General features: G+C 36.0%; 3 protein-coding genes across 3 annotated transcripts; all 3 read right to left on the minus strand.

Annotated features, from left to right (window-relative positions):
* Positions 1-5,731: 5,731 nt before the first annotated feature.
* LOC123904246 (basic proline-rich protein-like) lies at positions 5,732-6,547 on the minus strand. Its single transcript, XM_045953933.1, has 3 exons — positions 6,364-6,547; positions 5,950-6,276; positions 5,732-5,862 (listed from the first exon to the last, which is right to left on the minus strand). The coding sequence occupies exons 1-3, from the start codon at positions 6,545-6,547 to the stop codon at positions 5,732-5,734; spliced, it is 642 nt and encodes a 213-aa protein (XP_045809889.1).
* A 2,599-nt stretch (positions 6,548-9,146) lies between these two features.
* LOC123904247 (basic proline-rich protein-like) lies at positions 9,147-10,376 on the minus strand. The gene is made up of 5 exons (XM_045953935.1): positions 10,193-10,376; positions 9,917-10,036; positions 9,641-9,760; positions 9,371-9,553; positions 9,147-9,277 (listed from the first exon to the last, which is right to left on the minus strand). Exons 1-5 carry the CDS (start codon positions 10,374-10,376, stop codon positions 9,147-9,149), a joined length of 738 nt encoding a protein of 245 aa, XP_045809891.1.
* A 2,596-nt stretch (positions 10,377-12,972) lies between these two features.
* LOC123904248 (basic proline-rich protein-like) lies at positions 12,973-13,926 on the minus strand. Its single transcript, XM_045953936.1, has 4 exons — positions 13,743-13,926; positions 13,467-13,586; positions 13,197-13,379; positions 12,973-13,103 (listed from the first exon to the last, which is right to left on the minus strand). The coding sequence occupies exons 1-4, from the start codon at positions 13,924-13,926 to the stop codon at positions 12,973-12,975; spliced, it is 618 nt and encodes a 205-aa protein (XP_045809892.1).
* Positions 13,927-22,265: the final 8,339 nt, after the last annotated feature.

Here is a 22,265-nt window from a genome sequence, read left to right on the forward strand (position 1 = left end):
CAATAGAAAAATAAATATAACATCAACACATTATATTACAGGGCTTCCTCGAAGCAAAGTGTGTACCTGAATAATTTACAAACAGCGGATACATTAAGTTCATCAACCAAAAGACACGAGTTATGAACCGAATATATCACAAGGCCAAAAGGCACTAAACATGTCTGAGTATAAATGTATAAGACATACAGTCATCCAAAATACAACTAGGCCCTAAGCCTAACCAAAAATGTAGCCTAACAAGCGCTACTCTCTACACTCCGGGATAGTCCACGAAGTCCTCGCCATCCTCATGACCCACAGTCTCGCTAGGCTCTCCGTCATCTAAGGTGGGGGATAACCCGTTCATTTATCACATACAAAGCAAGGGTCACCAACTGGAAACAAGTATAAAAATACCAAATACACATACCAAAAGCCAAGTACCAAAACGGAAAGCGAGTAAACGTCAAACATATTCTCAACACCAAGAATAATAAATAAAGTGCACACATAGCCTAATGCAAAACCTCTAATGAATGAACGTGATAACCGTCACTGGTTACCACTGTGAAATAACCGTCACTGGTTAAGTCACATGCATGAATTCCGGAATTTAACCTCACCGCAGCGAGTCGTAGGGTCACTCCTACTAAAAGGGTGCAGTCGTCACTGACAAACACCGACTCAATAAATCCCGTAGGATTAGGTGGTCCCATCTGACACACCCCGTGCAGTCGTCACTGACTTACACGACTATGAATGCATGAGCATATTATTTTCTTTTCACATACATAGGGCAGTCTTCACTGACTTACCCCGTGCAGTCGTCACTGACATACACGTTCACATATGCTCCTGCAAACAGTTACATATTCACATAATATGTAAAACAACAAAACAAGTATTCATCACGATCTCATATCGAGAATACATCACACGAATCATACCAAGCACTCACCAATTAGTCCACAAACAACAAACATACACTCATGTTATCGACGGAAGTAAGGCATAAATAGAAAGGTGCCCTTACCTCGGCAAGCTTCCAAACAAATACGTTCTCACACTATTCTACGCTTTCTCGCTTCCTAAAAATAAGGAGCGGACAATGAATAAGTTTCTCCCAAATTATCTTATCGAAACTAAACCTATCTACAAAGGTCTAGAGGTGTCTAAGGCACTTCCTAACACTCTCGGATATTATTTCCGAGTCCTCCCCATAGTGATTAAAAATTCCCGAAGTTAAATACACTATTTTTCACAAAACAATCACATTTTCGACAAAATAGTTTTCAAACTAAAATGACCATAACTAATTCAACTCTTGTCCACTCGAGACGAACCATACGCCAAACTCTTCGTCTCGAAAAGACGGATCAAATGGTTAAGTTTTGAGGGAACTGAAACAATTTTAAATGGACGAAAATGCCCCTGCACAGTTCGTCCAGAATTGAGAAATCAAGGCATTCTCCCACAAATTTTCATTTTCAAAGCATACCATTGCTCTCTATGGTTTTAAACTTCAAAGGACACTTACATACACTACCAAAACACTTGAAAACAACCTAAAAATTGTACGAAAATATCTCGACAAAATAATCGAGTTTTTCTTGCGTCGCAAGTTTCAAGTTTTTCTTTCCAAATACAATCCTATAATCAAACTTTGACCCACCTATGATCATTTCATCAAAGCATGCTCATTTTTCACAAAATTGTGGACTTAGAAAAATTTTCCCCCCCCCCACACAAGCTCTAGGTTCTGCCCTTAAAAAACAAAGTGGCCCTTCCGCTCAAAATTTTTCGCTTCCGAGGGCATGGTAATATCCCATAATACCCCCGAGTTACTAATCCAAGCCCCAAAAAATTTTCCGGGCAAAGCCTCAAATTTCGAAAATTCAATTTTAGGTTCTTTAACACACATACAACACTAAAACCATTTTTTTCCCAAAAATTTTTGCATGGTAATTCGCCCTAGGCCACCATTGTGCCTCCCTCAAAGCCCTGACAAATTTTGAAACCTCTCCCACACTTTTCCGAAATTTCTCATGACCAAAAGTTTTGAAAATAAGGACCACACTCAAAATTTTCCAATGCAAAGTCCTAGCTAGCATCTATTAGTTCACATGGCCATGGAATTGATCAACCAAACCACTTTGAGCATCAAAACAAAAGTTTCTAAAAATATGTTCATAAAATCCTCAAGAACACACTCAAAATTATTTTTCCTTGTTTCACAAAAATTAAAGCCATAATCTAACATCCATTTCTCTACTAAGCTCATAAACAACACCAAAAAGAAAAGCACAAAACAATTTTTCAAAGTTATGATCATTTCAAATAAGTTTTTCAAACCCTAACAAAAGATTTTATGAAAATCTTAATCACCATGGAAATCACAACATGCCAAGCTTAAACAAGCTTAAATACTACTCCTAAACACTTCCCTAGAACCACAAACAACCAAAACTAATTTCTAGAAAACTAATTCTCAAGAACATAACCCAAAAATTCCTAGAATCATGAGTTTTAACCAAGCAAAAGACAAGGAGAAGGTTAGTTACCTTAAGAGAAGTGATTTCCTTGCAAGTTCTATGGATTTCCCTAGCTTGGAATGAGATGATTTGGTGATGAAATGAAAAATTGGTGAAGGTATGAAAATGGGGGATGGCTTCACGGTTTGGAGAGGAAGAGAAATGGAAAAATTCAGATTTTTCTAAGTCCCCAAAGAAGCTAAACCTCCTTACTATACATTGGTCTTGGTCACTCTTGGCCATTGGATCAAAAGCACTTTCTCTAGATCAAATCCTAGCCATCCATTTTACTTTAACAAATATCTAGATATTTTCTCTCACGCCCCACAGCTCTCGCGCGCCGCGACGAGCAAAACTCGTAAAAACAGAAAACTTACGGAACGGAAGTCCGTCTCAAAATAATTCCAAAACTTATCGCCGAATCTTTTTCCGCGACTGTAATTTTCTTCCACACTCTCGAAAATTATTCTCAGGACATATCCTAACTCACGCAGATATATAAATCTTCTATCTAAAATTTTACTGAATTCCGAAACCGTAGAATTTTACGACAGCGGGTAAACTATTGCCCGTTTTCTCAAAAACTAGCATAACGCGAAAAATGAAATTCTAAAGACACAGGATCATCCTCATTCCTATAAGAAGACTAGGAAAACAAACCCCGTGTCATTCTGACATTCGAACACAAAACAGGCACGATCTCAGCAAAATATATCGTAATAACGACGATACTCGAACTAATAACTCTCGAACTCTAATCAACCTATCTATAACTAATGGTCTTCCATAAGAAAAATCCAAATAGCATTCCTTAGCCCAACAACAAACCTCGGAAACGAAATCTACGCGAAAAACTAAGCAACAAAGGTCCCGGGTGCATAAACCCCTAAAGTCAACTAAAAGTCACAAAAGTCCACCTGTGAACAGTACCATGCGCCTATGCTCAGCCCCCATGGTCAGGTTTTGGCCTAAAATGGGCCTCTGCTGTGCCTGGCTCGAGTGCTAGCAAGTGTGGGAAAATTTTTGCGAATCCGCCTCTTACGGAAACGATCATAACTTGAGTTCTGGTTGTCCAATTGAGACGCACCAATATTCGTTGGAAAGCTAACGAAGAGATCTACAACTTTCATGTTGACCATAAAAACCAAATCAAAACGTAAAGGGGTCAAAAAGGTACGAGTTTGTTCAGACTTCAACAAAACAACCAAAACCTTGTTTTTTTCATTTCCAAACTCAACATCCTTTCCACACTTAATTTACTCCATAAACTCATATAAATTAAAAGTGGAATTTAGGGGTCTTACATGGTGCAATGCATTTTTGTATAATTTTTTTTTCCATTAGCAAACATAAAGTATGATTTATTTTCATCAAAGTGAAAGTGTTGATAGTTATAAAAAAAAAAAGGAAAGAGAAAGAGTTAATATTGTTTTATTTTGATTAGCAACTCAATTTTTAATATTGTATGAGACAATATTGTAAAAGACATTCATAAAAGAGATATTTTTAATTATTAGTTGAAAAAAAAATAGTAAAAAAACTGTGTATTTTTAATTAAAAATATTAATTATTGAAATTAATATTTATAATTATAAGCTGTGTATTTTAGTCATTCCACATGATGTGAGGTCTGAACAAGTGTTCACATGTAAGAGGCAATCTTCATCTTACAGGTCAGTTTTAGATTGTTGATTTCGGCCCAAGTCTCAATTATAAGTCGGTATCAGAGCCTCTCCACGATTCCTTGTGCCACTCGTTATCAGGTTTTCGCCATCGGGTCATCCACTATTTATATCCACCCATCTAGCCCAATAACAATAGTGTTGGACGTAATGACATGTGTTTAGAAGCCCCACATCGAATGTGACTTGGTTTGGACAAGTGTTTATAAGTAAAAGACAATCTTCATCTTGCATTATGATTTTATAAGGTTGAGTTAGACACATCTTTAAATTCAAATCAAATTTTTTTTGTTGGGTTTTACTCCTTGCACTTTGAAAAATATTAGTTTTGGTCCTCAACATTAGTGAGTCTATTAAAAAAAGTGAAACTCAACAAATTGCCACCTCACCCGGCTCAATCATTTCATACCACATAGCATGGTAAAATTGTTTTTTTAAATTTAATTAAATCAAATAATAAAGTTTATTTACAACTTTTTTTAATTATTATTACTAGTGGCTAGATGAGAAGGTTGCATGCTCGTCTATGTGATCCGCATTTCCTATTATGCTAACTTATGTTGAAGATATTCTAAAATTTTTATACATCTATTTTTTTATGAATAGTTGGCTTTTAGAAAATAACAAATTAAGTCACATAGGGCGTTGAATTAAATGCAAAAATTATTAAGTGAAAATGTAGACATCTGATCAGATTGACTATCTTCATTATTAACTGAGATATATACACGTCATAATAATAGAAAATGCGGTCAAAATATCTTGTCCCCGTCTGTCCACATTTTTTATTTTGGTAACGTATGTAAACAATTGTTATAAAGAGTTTATAACAGATCAACGACGTTCTTTAAGATAAAGCCCCTACAACCGGAAACTACAAAATAACAGATTAACTATTCGCTCACCCTAGAAATCCATACAAGCCCCCTAAAATTACTAAATTAACCCTCTCGTTTTTTAGGATGCGAGCACTTTTCACACTTTAAGTAGCGAGTGACAATATTTTTAACTCAAACCCAGCGTCTGCGCCCCCATTGATGGAAACAATCATGAAAAAAAGGACTTTGCATCCTAGAATACATTTAAAGACCCCTTTTTCAACAAAATTACCTAATTCTTAAATTTTATCTTATGTAAATTTTGTGACAAAAATAGAGTCACATATCAATGTTTTTCTCTCTAAATTTGTGATATTTGATTTCAGTTTTTTTTACTAGTGTTAAATAAAATTGTTACCGAAAGTTATCTTGATATGGTTAAAGTAGTCATGTTATATTAAATTTATCTTCTTGTTTTTTTTTTTTCTGTAAAACAAAATTTTAGATATGTCGAGACTCACCCCATAAACAATAAGGAAGAAGCACCAACCTTAATGACGATTTATGTATAACCTTATAATTGTAGGAATCCGGATGTAAACAAAATTACACAAGACAATAATAAAGTGAACAATTATCTTAATTTGACTAGTTGTTTTATTGTTTTATTATTGGTACAATGATTATAACCATTTCATGACGAATCAAACTTTGAATCTTAATTCATATAAAAATATGTAGTCCTGGGATGTCCTACACCAGGTGGGCTAGGTCCCGAATCTGTTGGAAAGAAAGTGTCATCACCATCCTTATTAGGATGTCCTACACCAGGTGGGCTAGGTCCCGAATCTGTTGGAAAGAAAGTGTCATCACCACCCTTATTAGGATGTCCTACACCAGGTGGGCTAGGTCCCGAATCTGTTGGAAAGAAAGTGCCATCACCACCCTTATTAGGATGTCCTACCCCAGGTGGGCTTGGTCCTGAATCTGTTGGAAAGAAAGTGCCATCACCACCCTTATTAGGATGTCCTACACCAGGTGGGCTTGGTCCCGAATCTGTTGGAAACAAAGTGTCATCAACACCTTTATTAGGATGTCCTACACCAGGTGGGCTAGGTCCCGAATCTGTTGGAAAGAAAGTGGAATCACCACCCTTATTAGGATGTCCTACACCAGGTGGGCTTGGTCCCGAATCTGTTGGATAGAAAGTGTCATCACCACCCTTATTAGGATGTCCTACACCAGGTGGGCTAGGTCCCGAATCTGTTGGAAAGAAAGTGTCATCACCACCCTTATTAGGATGTCCTACACCAGGTGGGCTTGGTCCCGAATCTGTTGGAAAGAAAGTGCCATCACCACCCTTAATAGGATGTCCTACACCAGGTGGGCTTGGTCCCGAATCTGTTGGAAAGAAAGTGCCATCACCACCCTTAATAGGATGTCCTACACCAGGTGGGCTTGGTCCCGAATCTGTTGGAAAGAAAGTGCCATCACCACCCTTATTATCATCATTTAGAAACCGTAATGCATCCATTGAACGGATGTTTGACATGATAAAAAGGAGAAGAAAAAAAGTCAATGACATGTTTTTCTCGACCATGATGAAGCTCTTCAAGCTAAAAATGCTTAAAATTGCTTACTAGCTTTTGAATTAAGGGAGAGAAACAAGTTATGATCTTTAAACAAAATCAAAATATAATGATAGTGATATAAGATGAGAGTGATATTTATATTTAACATGACAGCTAAGTTAACCTAGTTAAATAGACTTATTTTGGTCAAAAACTTTTTTTTTTTGGTACAATATTTTGGTCAATTTTATTCTTTCTTTTTTCGGTACAAAGTTTGGTCAAAACATTCATTTTTGACAGAATAAATGTATAAAACTTAAGGAAAAAAAAATACTATGTAAATAAATCACATTTTACCAAAACAAAATATGTAAATAAAAGATATTTTACCAAAAATATTAAAACAATTTGGCTTTAATATAATGAAATAATCTTATTGATAAAAAAAAGGAAATATGCATAATGTATATTCATATTGGATATATGTGTTAAGCATATCAATTAAAATTTCAGAATAAAGCACAATCGAAAAAGATAAAGAAAAATATATTAAGTTCAAAAGCATGATACCAATTATATTTATTTTATAGAATTATAATAATAAAATTACTAAATTCTTTTGGTCAAAGATAAATTACTTAATTGTTGGTGCAATGCATTTTTGTATAATATTTTTTTTTTCCATTAGCAAACATAAAGTATGATTTATTTTCACCAAAGTGAAAGTGTTGATAGTTATAAAAAAAAAAAGGAAAGAGAAAGAGTTAATATTGTTTTATTTTGATTAGCAACTCAATTTTTAATATTGTATGAGACAATATTGTAAAAGACATTCATAAAAGAGATATTTTTAATTATTAGTTGAAAAAAAAATAGTAAAAAAACTGTGTATTTTTAATTAAAAATATTAATTATTGAAATTAATATTTATAATTATAAGCTGTGTATTTTAGTCATTCCACATGATGTGAGGTCTGAACAAGTGTTCACATGTAAGAGGCAATCTTCATCTTACAAGTCAGTTTTAGATTGTTGATTTCGGCCCAAGTCTCAATTATAAGTCGGTATCAGAGCCTCTCCACGATTCCTTGTGCCACTCGTTATCAGGTTTTCGCCATCGGGTCATCCACTATTTATATCCACCCATCTAGCCCAATAACAATAGTGTTGGACGTAATGACATGTGTTTAGAAGCCCCACATCGAATGTGACTTGGTTTGGACAAGTGTTTATAAGTAAAAGACAATCTTCATCTTGCATTATGATTTTATAAGGTTGAGTTAGACACATCTTTAAATTCAAATCAAATTTTTTTTGTTGGGTTTTACTCCTTGCACTTTGAAAAATATTAGTTTTGGTCCTCAACATTAGTGAGTCTATTAAAAAAAGTGAAACTCAACAAATTGCCACCTCACCCGGCTCAATCATTTCATACCACATAGCATGGTAAAATTGTTTTTTTAAATTTAATTAAATCAAATAATAAAGTTTATTTACAACTTTTTTTAATTATTATTACTAGTGGCTAGATGAGAAGGTTGCATGCTCGTCTATGTGATCCGCATTTCCTATTATGCTAACTTATGTTGAAGATATTCTAAAATTTTTATACATCTATTTTTTTATGAATAGTTGGCTTTTAGAAAATAACAAATTAAGTCACATAGGGCGTTGAATTAAATGCAAAAATTATTAAGTGAAAATGTAGACATCTGATCAGATTGACTATCTTCATTATTAACTGAGATATATACACGTCATAATAATAGAAAATGCGGTCAAAATATCTTGTCCCCGTCTGTCCACATTTTTTATTTTGGTAACGTATGTAAACAATTGTTATAAAGAGTTTATAACAGATCAACGACGTTCTTTAAGATAAAGCCCCTACAACCGGAAACTACAAAATAAGAGATTAACTATTCGCTCACCCTAGAAATCCATACAAGCCCCCTAAAATTACTAAATTAACCCTCTCGTTTTTTAGGATGCGAGCACTTTTCACACTTTAAGTAGCGAGTGACAATATTTTTAACTCAAACCCAGCGTCTGCGCCCCCATTGATGGAAACAATCATGAAAAAAAGGACTTTGCATCCTAGAATACATTTAAAGACCCCTTTTTCAACAAAATTACCTAATTCTTAAATTTTATCTTATGTAAATTTTGTGACAAAAATAGAGTCACATATCAATGTTTTTCTCTCTAAATTTGTGATATTTGATTTCAGTTTTTTTTACTAGTGTTAAATAAAATTGTTACCGAAAGTTATCTTGATATGGTTAAAGTAGTCATGTTATATTAAATTTATCTTCTTGTTTTTTTTTTTTCTGTAAAACAAAATTTTAGATATGTCGAGACTCACCCCATAAACAATAAGGAAGAAGCACCAACCTTAATGACGATTTATGTATAACCTTATAATTGTAGGAATCCAGATGTAAACAAAATTACACAAGACAATAATAAAGTGAACAATTATCTTAATTTGACTAGTTGTTTTATTGTTTTATTATTGGTACAATGATTATAACCATTTCATGACGAATCAAACTTTGAATCTTAATTCATATAAAAATATGTAGTCCTGGGATGTCCTACACCAGGTGGGCTAGGTCCCGAATCTGTTGGAAAGAAAGTGTCATCACTATCCTTATTAGGATGTCCTACACCAGGTGGGCTAGGTCCCGAATCTGTTGGAAAGAAAGTGTCATCACCACCCTTATTAGGATGTCCTACACCAGGTGGGCTAGGTCCCGAATCTGTTGGAAAGAAAGTGCCATTACCACCCTTATTAGGATGTCCTACCCCAGGTGGGCTTGGTCCTGAATCTGTTGGAAAGAAAGTGCCATCACCACCCTTATTAGGATGTCCTACACCAGGTGGGCTTGGTCCCGAATCTGTTGGAAACAAAGTGTCATCAACACCTTTATTAGGATGTCCTACACCAGGTGGGCTAGGTCCCGAATCTGTTGGAAAGAAAGTGGAATCACCACCCTTATTAGGATGTCCTACACCAGGTGGGCTAGGTCCCGAATCTGTTGGAAAGAAAGTGCCATCACCACCCTTATTAGGATGTCCTACACCAGGTGGGCTTGGTCCTGAATCTGTTGGATAGAAAGTGTCATCACCACCCTTATTAGGATGTCCTACACCAGGTGGGCTAGGTCCCGAATCTGTTGGAAAGAAAGTGTCATCACCACCCTTATTAGGATGTCCTACACCAGGTGGGCTAGGTCCCGAATCTGTTGGAAAGAAAGTGGAATCACCACCCTTATTAGGATGTCCTACACCAGGTGGGCTAGGTCCCGAATCTGTTGGAAAGAAAGTGCCATCACCACCCTTATTAGGATGTCCTACACCAGGTGGGCTTGGTCCTGAATCTGTTGGATAGAAAGTGTCATCACCACCCTTATTAGGATGTCCTACACCAGGTGGGCTAGGTCCCGAATCTGTTGGAAAGAAAGTGTCATCACCACCCTTATTAGGATGTCCTACACCAGGTGGGCTAGGTCCCGAATCTGTTGGAAAGAAAGTGCCATCACCACCCTTATTAGGATGTCCTACACCAGGTGGGCTTGGTCCCGAATCTGTTGGAAAGAAAGTGCCATCACCACCCTTAATAGGATGTCCTACACCAGGTGGGCTTGGTCCCGAATCTGTTGGAAAGAAAGTGCCATCACCACCCTTAATAGGATGTCCTACACCAGGTGGGCTTGGTCCCGAATCTGTTGGAAAGAAAGTGCCATCACCACCCTTATTATCATCATTTAGAAACCGTAATGCATCCATTGAACGGATGTTTGACATGATAAAAAGGAGAAGAAAAAAAGTCAATGACATGTTTTTCTCGACCATGATGAAGCTCTTCAAGCTAAAAATGCTTAAAATTGCTTACTAGCTTTTGAATTAAGGGAGAGAAACAAGTTATGATCTTTAAACAAAATCAAAATATAATGATAGTGATATAAGATGAGAGTGATATTTATATTTAACATGACAGCTAAGTTAACCTAGTTAAATAGACTTATTTTTGGTCAAAAACTTTTTTTTTTGGTACAATATTTTGGTCAATTTTATTCTTTCTTTTTTCGGTACAAAGTTTGGTCAAAACATTCATTTTTGACAGAATAAATGTATAAAACTTAAGGAAAAAAAAATACTATGTAAATAAATCACATTTTACCAAAACAAAATATGTAAATAAAAGGTATTTTACCAAAAATATTAAAACAATTTGGCTTTAATATAATGAAATAATCTTATTGATAAAAAAAAGGAAATATGCATAATGTATATTCATATTGGATATATGTGTTAAGCATATCAATTAAAATTTCAGAATAAAGCACAATCGAAAAAGATAAAGAAAAATATATTAAGTTCAAAAGCATGATACCAATTATATTTATTTTATAGAATTATAATAATAAAATTACTAAATTCTTTTGGTCAAAGATAAATTACTTAATTGTTGGTGCAATGCATTTTCGTATAATTTTTTTTTTTCCATTAGCAAACATAAAGTATGATTTATTTTCATCAAAGTGAAAGTGTTGATAGTTATAAAAAAAAAAGGAAAGAGAAAGAGTTAATATTGTTTTATTTTGATTAGCAACTCAATTTTTAATATTGTATGAGACAATATTGTAAAAGACATTCATAAAAGAGATATTTTTAATTATTAGTTGAAAAAAAAATAGTAAAAAAACTGTGTATTTTTAATTAAAAATATTAATTATTGAAATTAATATTTATAATTATAAGCTGTGTATTTTAGTCATTCCACATGATGTGAGGTCTGAACAAGTGTTCACATGTATGAGGCAATCTTCATCTTACAGGTCAGTTTTAGATTGTTGATTTCGGCCCAAGTCTCAATTATAAGTCGGTATCAGAGCCTCTCCACGATTCCTTGTGCCACTCGTTATCAGGTTTTCGCCATCGGGTCATCCACTATTTATATCCACCCATCTAGCCCAATAACAATAGTGTTGGACGTAATGACATGTGTTTAGAAGCCCCACATCGAATGTGACTTGGTTTGGACAAGTGTTTATAAGTAAAAGACAATCTTCATCTTGCATTATGATTTTATAAGGTTGAGTTAGACACATCTTTAAATTCAAATCAAATTTTTTTTTTTGGGTTTTACTCCTTGCACTTTGAAAAATATTAGTTTTGGTCCTCAACATTAGTGAGTCTATTAAAAAAAGTGAAACTCAACAAATTGCCACCTCACCCGGCTCAATCATTTCATACCACATAGCATGGTAAAATTGTTTTTTTAAATTTAATTAAATCAAATAATAAAGTTTATTTACAACTTTTTTTAATTATTATTACTAGTGGCTAGATGAGAAGGTTGCATGCTCGTCTATGTGATCCGCATTTCCTATTATGCTAACTTATGTTGAAGATATTCTAAAATTTTTATACATCTATTTTTTTATGAATAGTTGGCTTTTAGAAAATAACAAATTAAGTCACATAGGGCGTTGAATTAAATGCAAAAATTATTAAGTGAAAATGTAGACATCTGATCAGATTGACTATCTTCATTATTAACTGAGATATATACACGTCAGAATAATAGAAAATGCGGTCAAAATATCTTGTCCCCGTCTGTCCACATTTTTTATTTTGGTAACGTATGTAAACAATTGTTATAAAGAGTTTATAACAGATCAACGACGTTCTTTAAGATAAAGCCCCTACAACCGGAAACTACAAAATAAGAGATTAACTATTCGCTCACCCTAGAAATCCATACAAGCCCCCTAAAATTACTAAATTAACCCTCTCATTTTTTAGGATGCGAGCACTTTTCACACTTTAAGTAGCGAGTGACAATATTTTTAACTCAAACCCAGCGTCTGCGTCCCCATTGATGGAAACAATCATGAAAAAAAGGACTTTGCATCCTAGAATACATTTAAAGACCCCTTTTTCAACAAAATTACCTAATTCTTAAATTTTATCTTATGTAAATTTTGTGACAAAAATAGAGTCACATATCAATGTTTTTCTCTCTAAATTTGTGATATTTGATTTCAGTTTTTTTTACTAGTGTTAAATAAAATTGTTACCAAAAGTTATCTTGATATGGTTAAAGTAGTCATGTTATATTAAATTTATCTTCTTGTTTTTTTTTTTCTGTAAAACAAAATTTTAGATATGTCGAGACTCACCCCATAAACAATAAGGAAGAAGCACCAACCTTAATGACGATTTATGTATAACCTTATAATTGTAGGAATCCGGATGTAAACAAAATTACACAAGACAATAATAAAGTGAACAATTATCTTAATTTGACAAGTTGTTTTATTGTTTTATTATTGGTACAATGATTATAACCATTTCATGACGAATCAAACTTTGAATCTTAATTCATATAAAAATATGTAGTCCTGGGATGTCCTACACCAGGTGGGCTAGGTCCCGAATCTGTTGGAAAGAAAGTGTCATCACCATCCTTATTAGGATGTCCTACACCAGGTGGGCTAGGTCCCGAATCTGTTGGAAAGAAAGTGTCATCACCACCCTTATTAGGATGTCCTACACCAGGTGGGCTAGGTCCCGAATCTGTTGGAAAGAAAGTGTCATCACCATCCTTATTAGGATGTCCTACACCAGGTGGGCTTGGTCCCGAATCTGTTGGAAACAAAGTGTCATCAACACCTTTATTAGGATGTCCTACACCAGGTGGGCTTGGTCCCGAATCTGTTGGAAACAAAGTGTCATCAACACCTTTATTAGGATGTCCTACACCAGGTGGGCTAGGTCCCGAATCTGTTGGAAAGAAAGTGGAATCACCACCCTTATTAGGATGTCCTACACCAGGTGGGCTAGGTCCCGAATCTGTTGGAAAGAAAGTGCCATCACCACCCTTATTAGGATGTCCTACACCAGGTGGGCTTGGTCCCGAATCTGTTGGATAGAAAGTGTCATCACCACCCTTATTAGGATGTCCTACACCAGGTGGGCTAGGTCCCGAATCTGTTGGAAAGAAAGTGTCATCACCACCCTTATTAGGATGTCCTACACCAGGTGGGCTAGGTCCCGAATCTGTTGGAAAGAAAGTGCCATCACCACCCTTATTAGGATGTCCTACACCAGGTGGGCTTGGTCCCGAATCTGTTGGAAAGAAAGTGCCATCACCACCCTTAATAGGATGTCCTACACCAGGTGGGCTTGGTCCCGAATCTGTTGGAAAGAAAGTGCCATCTCCACCCTTAATAGGATGTCCTACACCAGGTGGGCTTGGTCCCGAATCTGTTGGAAAGAATGTGCCATCACCACCCTTATTATCATCATTTAGAAACCGTAATGCATCCATTGAACGGATGTTTGACATGATAAAAAGGAGAAGAAAAAAAGTCAATGACATGTTTTTCTCGACCATGATGAAGCTCTTCAAGCTAAAAATGCTTAAAATTGCTTACTAGCTTTTGAATTAAGGGAGAGAAACAAGTTATGATCTTTAAACAAAATCAAAATATAATGATAGTGATATAAGATGAGAGTGATATTTATATTTAACATGACAGCTAAGTTAACCTAGTTAAATAGACTTATTTTTGGTCAAAAACTTTTTTTTTTGGTACAATATTTTGGTCAATTTTATTCTTTCTTTTTTTGTACAAAGTTTGGTCAAAACATTCATTTTTGACAGAATAAATGTATAAAACTTAAGGAAAAAAAAATACTATGTAAATAAATCACATTTTACCAAAACAAAATATGTAAATAAAAGATATTTTACCAAAAATATTAAAACAATTTGGCTTTAATATAATGAAATAATCTTATTGATAAAAAAAAGGAAATATGCATAATGTATATTCATATTGGATATATGTGTTAAGCATATCAATTATGAAATTCCTGGCACACAGTGGACAGGTGTTGCTCAAGGTGTAGCAACACTTGTCTGTTGTAGACAGATGTTGTTACTGGTGCGCCAACACTTGTCTATAAACAGAGCAAATAACATAAAACAATACAAACAGTAAAGTAAATAACACACGAGAGTTGTTAACCCAGTTCAGCCTAAAGCCTACTCTGGGGGATACCAATCCAGGAATGAAGTCCACTATCAGCAGTATTACTTCGAAGCTAAACTCACCCGTTTACAACTTCTCACTTAATCACTACCCAATGACCCTTCTACCTAGGAACTCCTAGATATGAGACCCCGTCCCAATTCCCACCTTAGCAACACAGACAGCGCTGCTATTCAATTCCACAATCACAACAGGTGGAGACACACTCCTAAGAAACTAGGATTCACTCTTGCTTAAAAGCTTGCGAGTAAACCACACAACACAATAGAACAATCTCCGTACTTCAAAGCTTAGGAGAAGTTCACACTTACAACTCAATAACACTCAGGTCCTAAGCTTGCATCAATGAGACACAAGAAAGGCTCACAATTAACACTCTAAAATCCTAAAACACACGCTTTGTAAGAACACGATTTTAGATGCTTGAAACCATATGCTTGCCTTCGTATTTATAGTAGTAGAACGACTTGGGCTTCAAGAAAAATTAGGGCTTCTAGAATTACGGCAGCTGTGATATATTTCTGAAAATAATAGTTATATTTTTGAAACCGCAAAAATATATTTTCCAAAAATATAATTCCTTTGGAAAATAATACTAGGGTTTGGCTGCCTCATGAAACACATTAAACACGTGCGCCTTCCTCTGTAAGAAACCTTGAAATAATTCTTCAAACAGATCTTCAAAAGATTGAGTAGAAAATAAAAACATCCAGCTGGCGCGCACGATACAGAGTCAGGTGTTGTTCCAAAGTGTCCCAACATTTGTCACAACACTTGGGGTCAGCACATTTGTCTCAACACTAGGCTAAAATATGTTTTTGCAAAATGTAGCCAATATACAAAAACCCAACAAATTAAAATTTCAGAATAAAGCACAATCGAAAAAGATAAAGAAAAATATATTAAGTTCAAAAGCATGATACCAATTATATTTATTTTATAGAATTATAATAATAAAATTACTAAATTCTTTTGGTCAAAGATAAATTACTTAATTGTTGGTGCAATGCATTTTCGTATAATTTTTTTTTTTCCATTAGCAAACATAAAGTATGATTTATTTTCATCAAAGTGAAAGTGTTGATAGTTATAAAAAAAAAAGGAAAGAGAAAGAGTTAATATTGTTTTATTTTGATTAGCAACTCAATTTTTAATATTGTATGAGACAATATTGTAAAAGACATTCATAAAAGAGATATTTTTAATTATTAGTTGAAAAACAAATAGTAAAAAAACTGTGTATTTTTAATTATGTTGGCGTTGTATGGTTGGCCTCATTTTGCTAAAACATATGATCTTTCCTGATGTGGAACTACATGCTTCCACCATCCAGTATAAGCAAGATGTTCGGTGCAATGCTTCAACATTGGATACCACATCCAGTAGGCCGGGCCTGTGTATGTTGAGATCTCGCGCCTAAGTTCTATTTATGGAATCCACAATAAATGGTCGTTTGTGATAAGGAGCGTTGTCACGCATAATTATTAATGGATCTCGTGATCAAGTGTTGCTTGTTAATCAGATCTTCAAGTTAAGGAAACAAAACATTTGAATTAAAGATTATTTCCTGAAAGGAACCATTAATCATGCTGAGCTATTGAAGCCTAAATTGAAGACTTAGCCTGAGCTCGTGAAGGTTATTTAAAGAAGGTTGACTCCATTGTTCAAATCACTGAAACCAGAATTGAGTCTTACAAAGCGTGAGTTTAGGTTTTAGTATTGTGTTTATTGTGTTCTAAGTCTTGTGTTGATTTCCCACTAGACTAGGAACTGTGTGTTTGTGCATTGTAATATCTCTGGAGCTTCTAAGCAAGGAGATAGTGTGTGTATACCATTCCAAAGCTTTTAAGCACGGAAGTGGTGTGAGTGTTTTATGAAGTGTGTCTTCACATATTAAATCTTGTATTGTACGATCACAGTGGCTGTGGTCAAGAGGAGGTGAGTGGAGGTTCTCATACCTAGGTGTGTCTTAGGTAGGATATAGCACGGGTGGTGATTAGGTGAGAAGTCATAAACGGGAGGTTTATTGAGGGCTTCAAACTAATACTATCATAGTGGATTCTCTCCTGGATTGGTATCCCCCAGAGTAGGCTTATGCTGAACTGGGTTAACAAATTACTGTGTTAATTTACTTTCAGTTTTGTTTAGTTTATTATTCCTTGTGTATGCGCTGTTGGATGTTGGATCATTGATTCACGCATTAAAAGTGAACTATAGTGGTGAAGCGTTGAGTACAACATCTTAATACTAGTGTGCCAGAATTTCAATTGGCATCAGAGCAGGCACCCTGCTCGAAACTCAGGGTGAGCTTCAGGGACGGAAAATTCTGGTGAGATGGACAAGGAAGGAGGAACGGTTTCTAAACCGCCACTGCTAACTGGGCCTGAGAACTATGACTACTGGAAAGCTAAGATGATGGTGTTTCTTAAATCCATTGATAGCAGAACATGGAAAGCTGTAGAAAATGGATGGGAACCCCCTATGGTCATTGATAAGGATGGAAAACTAACAGGTGAAATCAAGCCTAATAAAGACTATTCCAAAGACGAGGATGACCTAGCTCTGGGAAATTCAAAAGCCTTGAATGCCATATTCAATGGGGTGGACATCAACATGTTCAGACTTGTTAAACGATGCACTGTAGCCAAACAGGCGTGGGAAATACTCAGGAAAGCACATGAAGGAACCAACAAGGTAAAGCTGTCCAAACTTCAGATGCTTCGCACAAATTTTGAAAATCTGAGTATGAAGGAAGAAGAGACTATTCATGACTTTCACATGAATATTTTAGAATTTGCAAATTCATTTGATGCCTTGGGAGAACCCATATCAGATGAAAAACTGGTGAGCAAAATTCTCAGATCTCTACCTAAGAGGTTTGACATGAAAGTAACAGCAATAGAAGAATCTCAGGATCTGGCCAACATTCAAGTGGATGAACTAATAGGCTCACTTCAAACCTATGAGATGAGCATAAATCAAAGAAAAGAGAAGAAAAACAAAAGTTTGGCTTTTACTTCTAATACTACAGAAGATGATGAGATAGATATGGAGAGTGATGAAAGTTTATCTGAAGCCATGGTGTTACTTGGTAGACAGTTCAATCGTATCATGAAGAGGATGGATAAAAGAAATAAATTCAATGGTCCAAACACCAAATCTGACTTCAACAATAAGTTCAATGGTCCAAGCACCAAATCTGACTCCAACAAACCTGTATCTACTCAAAGGAGGACCAGAAGTGATGACAAAGGTACTTCATCTAGAGGAGTTCAGTGTCATGAGTGCGAAGGATTTGGCCATATCAAATCTGAATGTCCTACTTTTCTGAAGAAGAAGAAGAGTCTTGCTGTTACTTGGTCAGATGAGGATGATTCAGAAGAAGATGAAGGTGAATCTGCTAAACTTGTCAATGCATTGACAGGTGTCTATGAATCTGATGCTGAATCATGCGATGAAACATCATATGAAGAACTGCTGGCTACCTATAAGGACTTATTCATCAGGAGCAATGAATTCTGCAAAGCCTTGGAAAAACAAAAGGAAACAAATTGTCAACTTCAGGCCGAGAAGAATGAATGTCTGGATATAATTAAGACTCTCAACAAAGAGATTGAAAAGCTGAATGAAGACTTGGAGCATGCTAGAAAACAAGTTAGAGTCTTTGCATCAGGAGAAGAAAAGTTTCAAGCCATGCTGCTAAAACAAAGTGCTGGTAAGAAACCTATTGGCTTTGATTACGAGATAGTGGATCAAGAAATGGGTTACAACAAAGCTACAATTACTACCCCCATTGAAAAAACTTTTCCTGTTAGTGGTGGGTTACTACCTCCTCACCCTCCCACACATCAGGGAACTGACACATGGTTAAAACCCAAGCAGCATGTCCAGACTAACTCGATGCCTCAACACCCGCTTCACCATCAATACAACAGGTCAAGATCGAGGACTAAAAGAAGGAATTGGAGGTGTCATTATTGTGGTAGGAAAGGGCACATTAGACCTTATTGCTACAAACTGTACGGCTATCCACAGAATTCAAGGCCACTTGAACCCAAATCTGTGAATGTGAATGTCAAGAAAGAATGGAAGAAGAAGGAAGATGGTGTAAGCTTGATAGCTCATACATCACTGCGGGCATCATCTAGACAAGATTGGTATTTTGACAGTGGATGCTCTAGACACATGACTGGAGTGGAAGGGTATCTAGCCAACCTAAGGTCCTATGCCACAAGCTTTGTAACATTTGGAGATGGAGCTAAGGGAGAAATAAAAGGAATTGGAAACCTAATTGATAATGGGTTACCAAGCTTAGACAATGTTCTGTTAGTAAAAGGACTTACAGCAAATTTGATTAGCATCAGTCAACTATGTGACCAAGGCATGAAGGTGAACTTCACACAATCTGAATGTCTTGTTACAGATGAAGAAGGAAAACTGATAATGAAAGGAGTAAGGTCCAAAGACAATTGTTACTTGTGGGTGTCTGAAGAAGGAAATTATATGTCTACCTGCCTCATAAGCAAAAATGAGGAAGTCAAACTCTGGCATCAAAAGTTGGGTCATCTACACCTGAGAGGAATGAAAAAGGCCATAGCTGAAGAAGCAATCAGAGGATTACCCAAGCTAAAGATAGACGAAGGAACAATATGTGGAGAATGTCAGATAGGCAAACAAACCAAGGTGGCGCACCCAAGGCTTCAACATCAATCTACTACCAGAACACTTGAATTGTTACACATGGATTTGATGGGACCTATGCAGACTGAAAGTCTTGGAGGAAAAAGGTATGCTTTTGTTATGGTGGATGATTTCTCTAGATTTACATGGATAGACTTCCTTAGAGAAAAATCAGATAGTTTTGAAACATTTAGAAATTTATGTGTGCAACTTCAAAGAGAAAAGGGGTCTGTCATCATAAGGATCAGAAGTGATCATGGAAAGGAATTTGAGAATAGCAAATTCTATGATTTCTGTGCAGCAGAAGGTATCCAACATGAATTCTCTGCTCCCATAACACCACAACAAAATGGTGTAGTAGAGAGAAAGAATAGAACCATTCAAGAGTCTGCTAGGGTAATGCTTCATGCCAAGGGTCTTCCATATCAGTTCTGGGCAGAGGCTATGAGTACAGCCTGCTACATACACAACCGTGTAACACTCAAAAAGGGAACATCTGCAACCTTGTATGAATTATGGAAGGGAAGAAAGCCAACTGTGAAACACTTTCACATTTTTGGGAGTAAATGCTACATTCTTGCTGACAGAGAACCAAGACGAAAACTTGATCCTAAAAGTGAAGAAGGTATATTTCTGGGATATTCCTTGAATAGCAGAGCCTACAGGGTCTATAACACAAAAACCAAAGTCATTATGGAAACAATCAATGTTGTGATTGATGATGCACCATCCACGCAACCATCGGATGTGGAAACTGATGTTGAACCATCGCCTGACAACTCTGATGAGATGACACAAAGTGAAAAGTCTGAATTAAAAGGTGATGAATCTGATCAAGACTCTGCACCTGCCCCAGCAAAAGCACCATCTATTAGGACACAGAAGAATCACCCTAAAGATCTAATCATAGGTGATCCAGACCAGGGCATTGCTACCAGAAGAAAGATTGATGCTATCTCAAACACTTGTTTTGTATCAAAATTTGAGCCTAAAAACATAAAAGAGGCTCTTACTGATGAATTCTGGATTGAAGCAATGCAAGAGGAATTGAATCAATTCAAGAGAAATGAAGTCTGGGACCTTGTTCCAAGACCACATGGAGTAAATGTCATAGGCACTAAATGGATATACAAGAATAAGTCTGATGAGAAGGGTACAGTAACAAGGAATAAGGCAAGACTGGTAGCTCAAGGATACACTCAGGTGGAGGGAATTGACTTTGATGAGACCTTTGCTCCTGTGGCAAGACTAGAATCCATAAGGCTGCTTCTTGGTGTAGCTTGCATCCTCAAACTCAAGCTCTACCAAATGGATGTCAAGAGCGCCTTTCTAAATGGATATCTTCATGAAGAAGTATTTGTTGAACAGCCCAAAGGTTTCATAGATCCAAATCATCCGGATCATGTCTACAAACTGAAAAAGGCTTTGTATGGCTTGAAACAAGCACCAAGGGCTTGGTATGAAAGGTTAACTGAATTCCTGATTAACCAAGGATACAAGAAAGGTGGAAATGACAAGACCTTATTTGTCAAAGAAATGAATGGAAACTTGCTGATAGCACAGATATATGTTGATGACATAGTCTTTGGAGGGATGGCGGAACCGATGGTCCAACACTTTGTGAGACAGATGCAGTCTGAATTTGAGATGAGCTTGGTAGGAGAATTAACCTATTTTCTTGGATTACAGGTGAAACAGATGGAAGACACAATATTTGTGTCTCAAAGCAAGTATGCTAAAAATATCATAAAGAAATTTGGCATGGAAAATGCTGCACACAAAAGAACACCTGCTGCCACACATCTAAAATTAACCAAGGATGAGAAAGGTGTAGATGTAGACCAAAGCCTGTATAGAAGCATGATAGGGAGCCTATTGTACCTCACAGCAAGCAGGCCTGACATCACCTTTGCTGTTGGTGTATGTGCTAGGTACCAAGCTGAGCCAAAGATGAGCCATCTTACACAAGTAAAAAGAATCTTGAAGTATGTCAATGCAACCTCTGATTATGGAATAATGTATTCCCACACCAACAATGCTAGGTTGATGGGATATTGTGATGCAGATTGGGCTGGATGTGCAGATGACAGAAAAAGCACCTCTGGTGGATGCTTTTATCTAGGAGAAAATCTTATTTCATGGTTTAGCAAGAAACAAAACTGTGTTTCTCTATCCACTGCAGAAGCTGAGTACATTGCAGCTGGGAGTAGTTGCTCTCAATTATTGTGGATGAAGCAGATGCTTAAGGAATACAATGTTGAACAAGATGCTCTAACATTGTACTGTGACAATTTAAGCGCCATAAATATTTCAAAAAATCCTATTCAGCACAGTAGAACAAAGCATATTGACATTCGTCATCACTTCATCAGGGATTTGGTGGAAGAGAATATTGTGAAATTGGAGCATGTTGCAACTGAAGAACAGGTAGCTGATATTTTTACCAAAGCTTTAGATGCAAATCAGTTTGAAAGGCTTAGGGGCAAATTAGGAATTTGCCTATATGAGGAATTATAGCAGTTAAGGCATTATGTGCGCGCAACCGTTTTTTTCTCCAAATTTTGTCTATTGGCGCACGTAAATCAAGGGAAGACAAAAATAACTTTCCATAACTTCTCTATTACACGCTATCAACCCTCATATCATCATTATTCTTTTCCAAAACCTTCAACTTCCTCTGAACTCCTTGCTGCGACCTGCAAACACAAACCATCATCTCAAATCATCAAAAACTTCAAAAACTTCAACAAATTCTTTGAGAAAATGTCTCAATCTTCCGGTTCCGCTCAGATCAAAAACAAAATTGCTGATACTATGAAAACGAGATCAAAGTCTAAGAAGGAAGGAACAACTGTTGTGGTAGATGCGATGCCTTTATCAAGTATTCCTGCAACTACTTCTAAGAAGAAGAAATCTGCAAAATCGTCTAAGA

Source organism: Trifolium pratense, linkage group LG2 (genome assembly GCF_020283565.1).
Source record: "Trifolium pratense cultivar HEN17-A07 linkage group LG2, ARS_RC_1.1, whole genome shotgun sequence".
In the NCBI taxonomy this organism is placed as follows: Eukaryota; Viridiplantae; Streptophyta; class Magnoliopsida; order Fabales; family Fabaceae; genus Trifolium; species Trifolium pratense.

Coding starts and splice junctions, on each gene's coding strand:
- LOC123904247 (XM_045953935.1), bottom strand. CDS start 10,376: ATGGATGCATTACGGTTTCTAAATGATGATAATAAGGGTGGTGATGGC. Junction 10,037..10,192: donor TCCTATTAAGGGTGGTGATG/GCACTTTCTTTC, acceptor TCTTTCCAACAG/ATTCGGGACCTAGCCCACCT. Junction 9,761..9,916: donor TCCTAATAAGGGTGGTGATG/GCACTTTCTTTC, acceptor TCTTTCCAACAG/ATTCGGGACCTAGCCCACCT.
- LOC123904248 (XM_045953936.1), bottom strand. CDS start 13,926: ATGGATGCATTACGGTTTCTAAATGATGATAATAAGGGTGGTGATGGC. Junction 13,587..13,742: donor TCCTATTAAGGGTGGTGATG/GCACTTTCTTTC, acceptor TCTTTCCAACAG/ATTCGGGACCTAGCCCACCT. Junction 13,104..13,196: donor AGGACATCCTAATAAGGATG/GTGATGACACTT, acceptor TCTTTCCAACAG/ATTCGGGACCTAGCCCACCT.
- LOC123904246 (XM_045953933.1), bottom strand. CDS start 6,547: ATGGATGCATTACGGTTTCTAAATGATGATAATAAGGGTGGTGATGGC. Junction 6,277..6,363: donor TCCTATTAAGGGTGGTGATG/GCACTTTCTTTC, acceptor TCTTTCCAACAG/ATTCGGGACCTAGCCCACCT. Junction 5,863..5,949: donor TCCTAATAAGGGTGGTGATG/GCACTTTCTTTC, acceptor TCTTTCCAACAG/ATTCGGGACCTAGCCCACCT.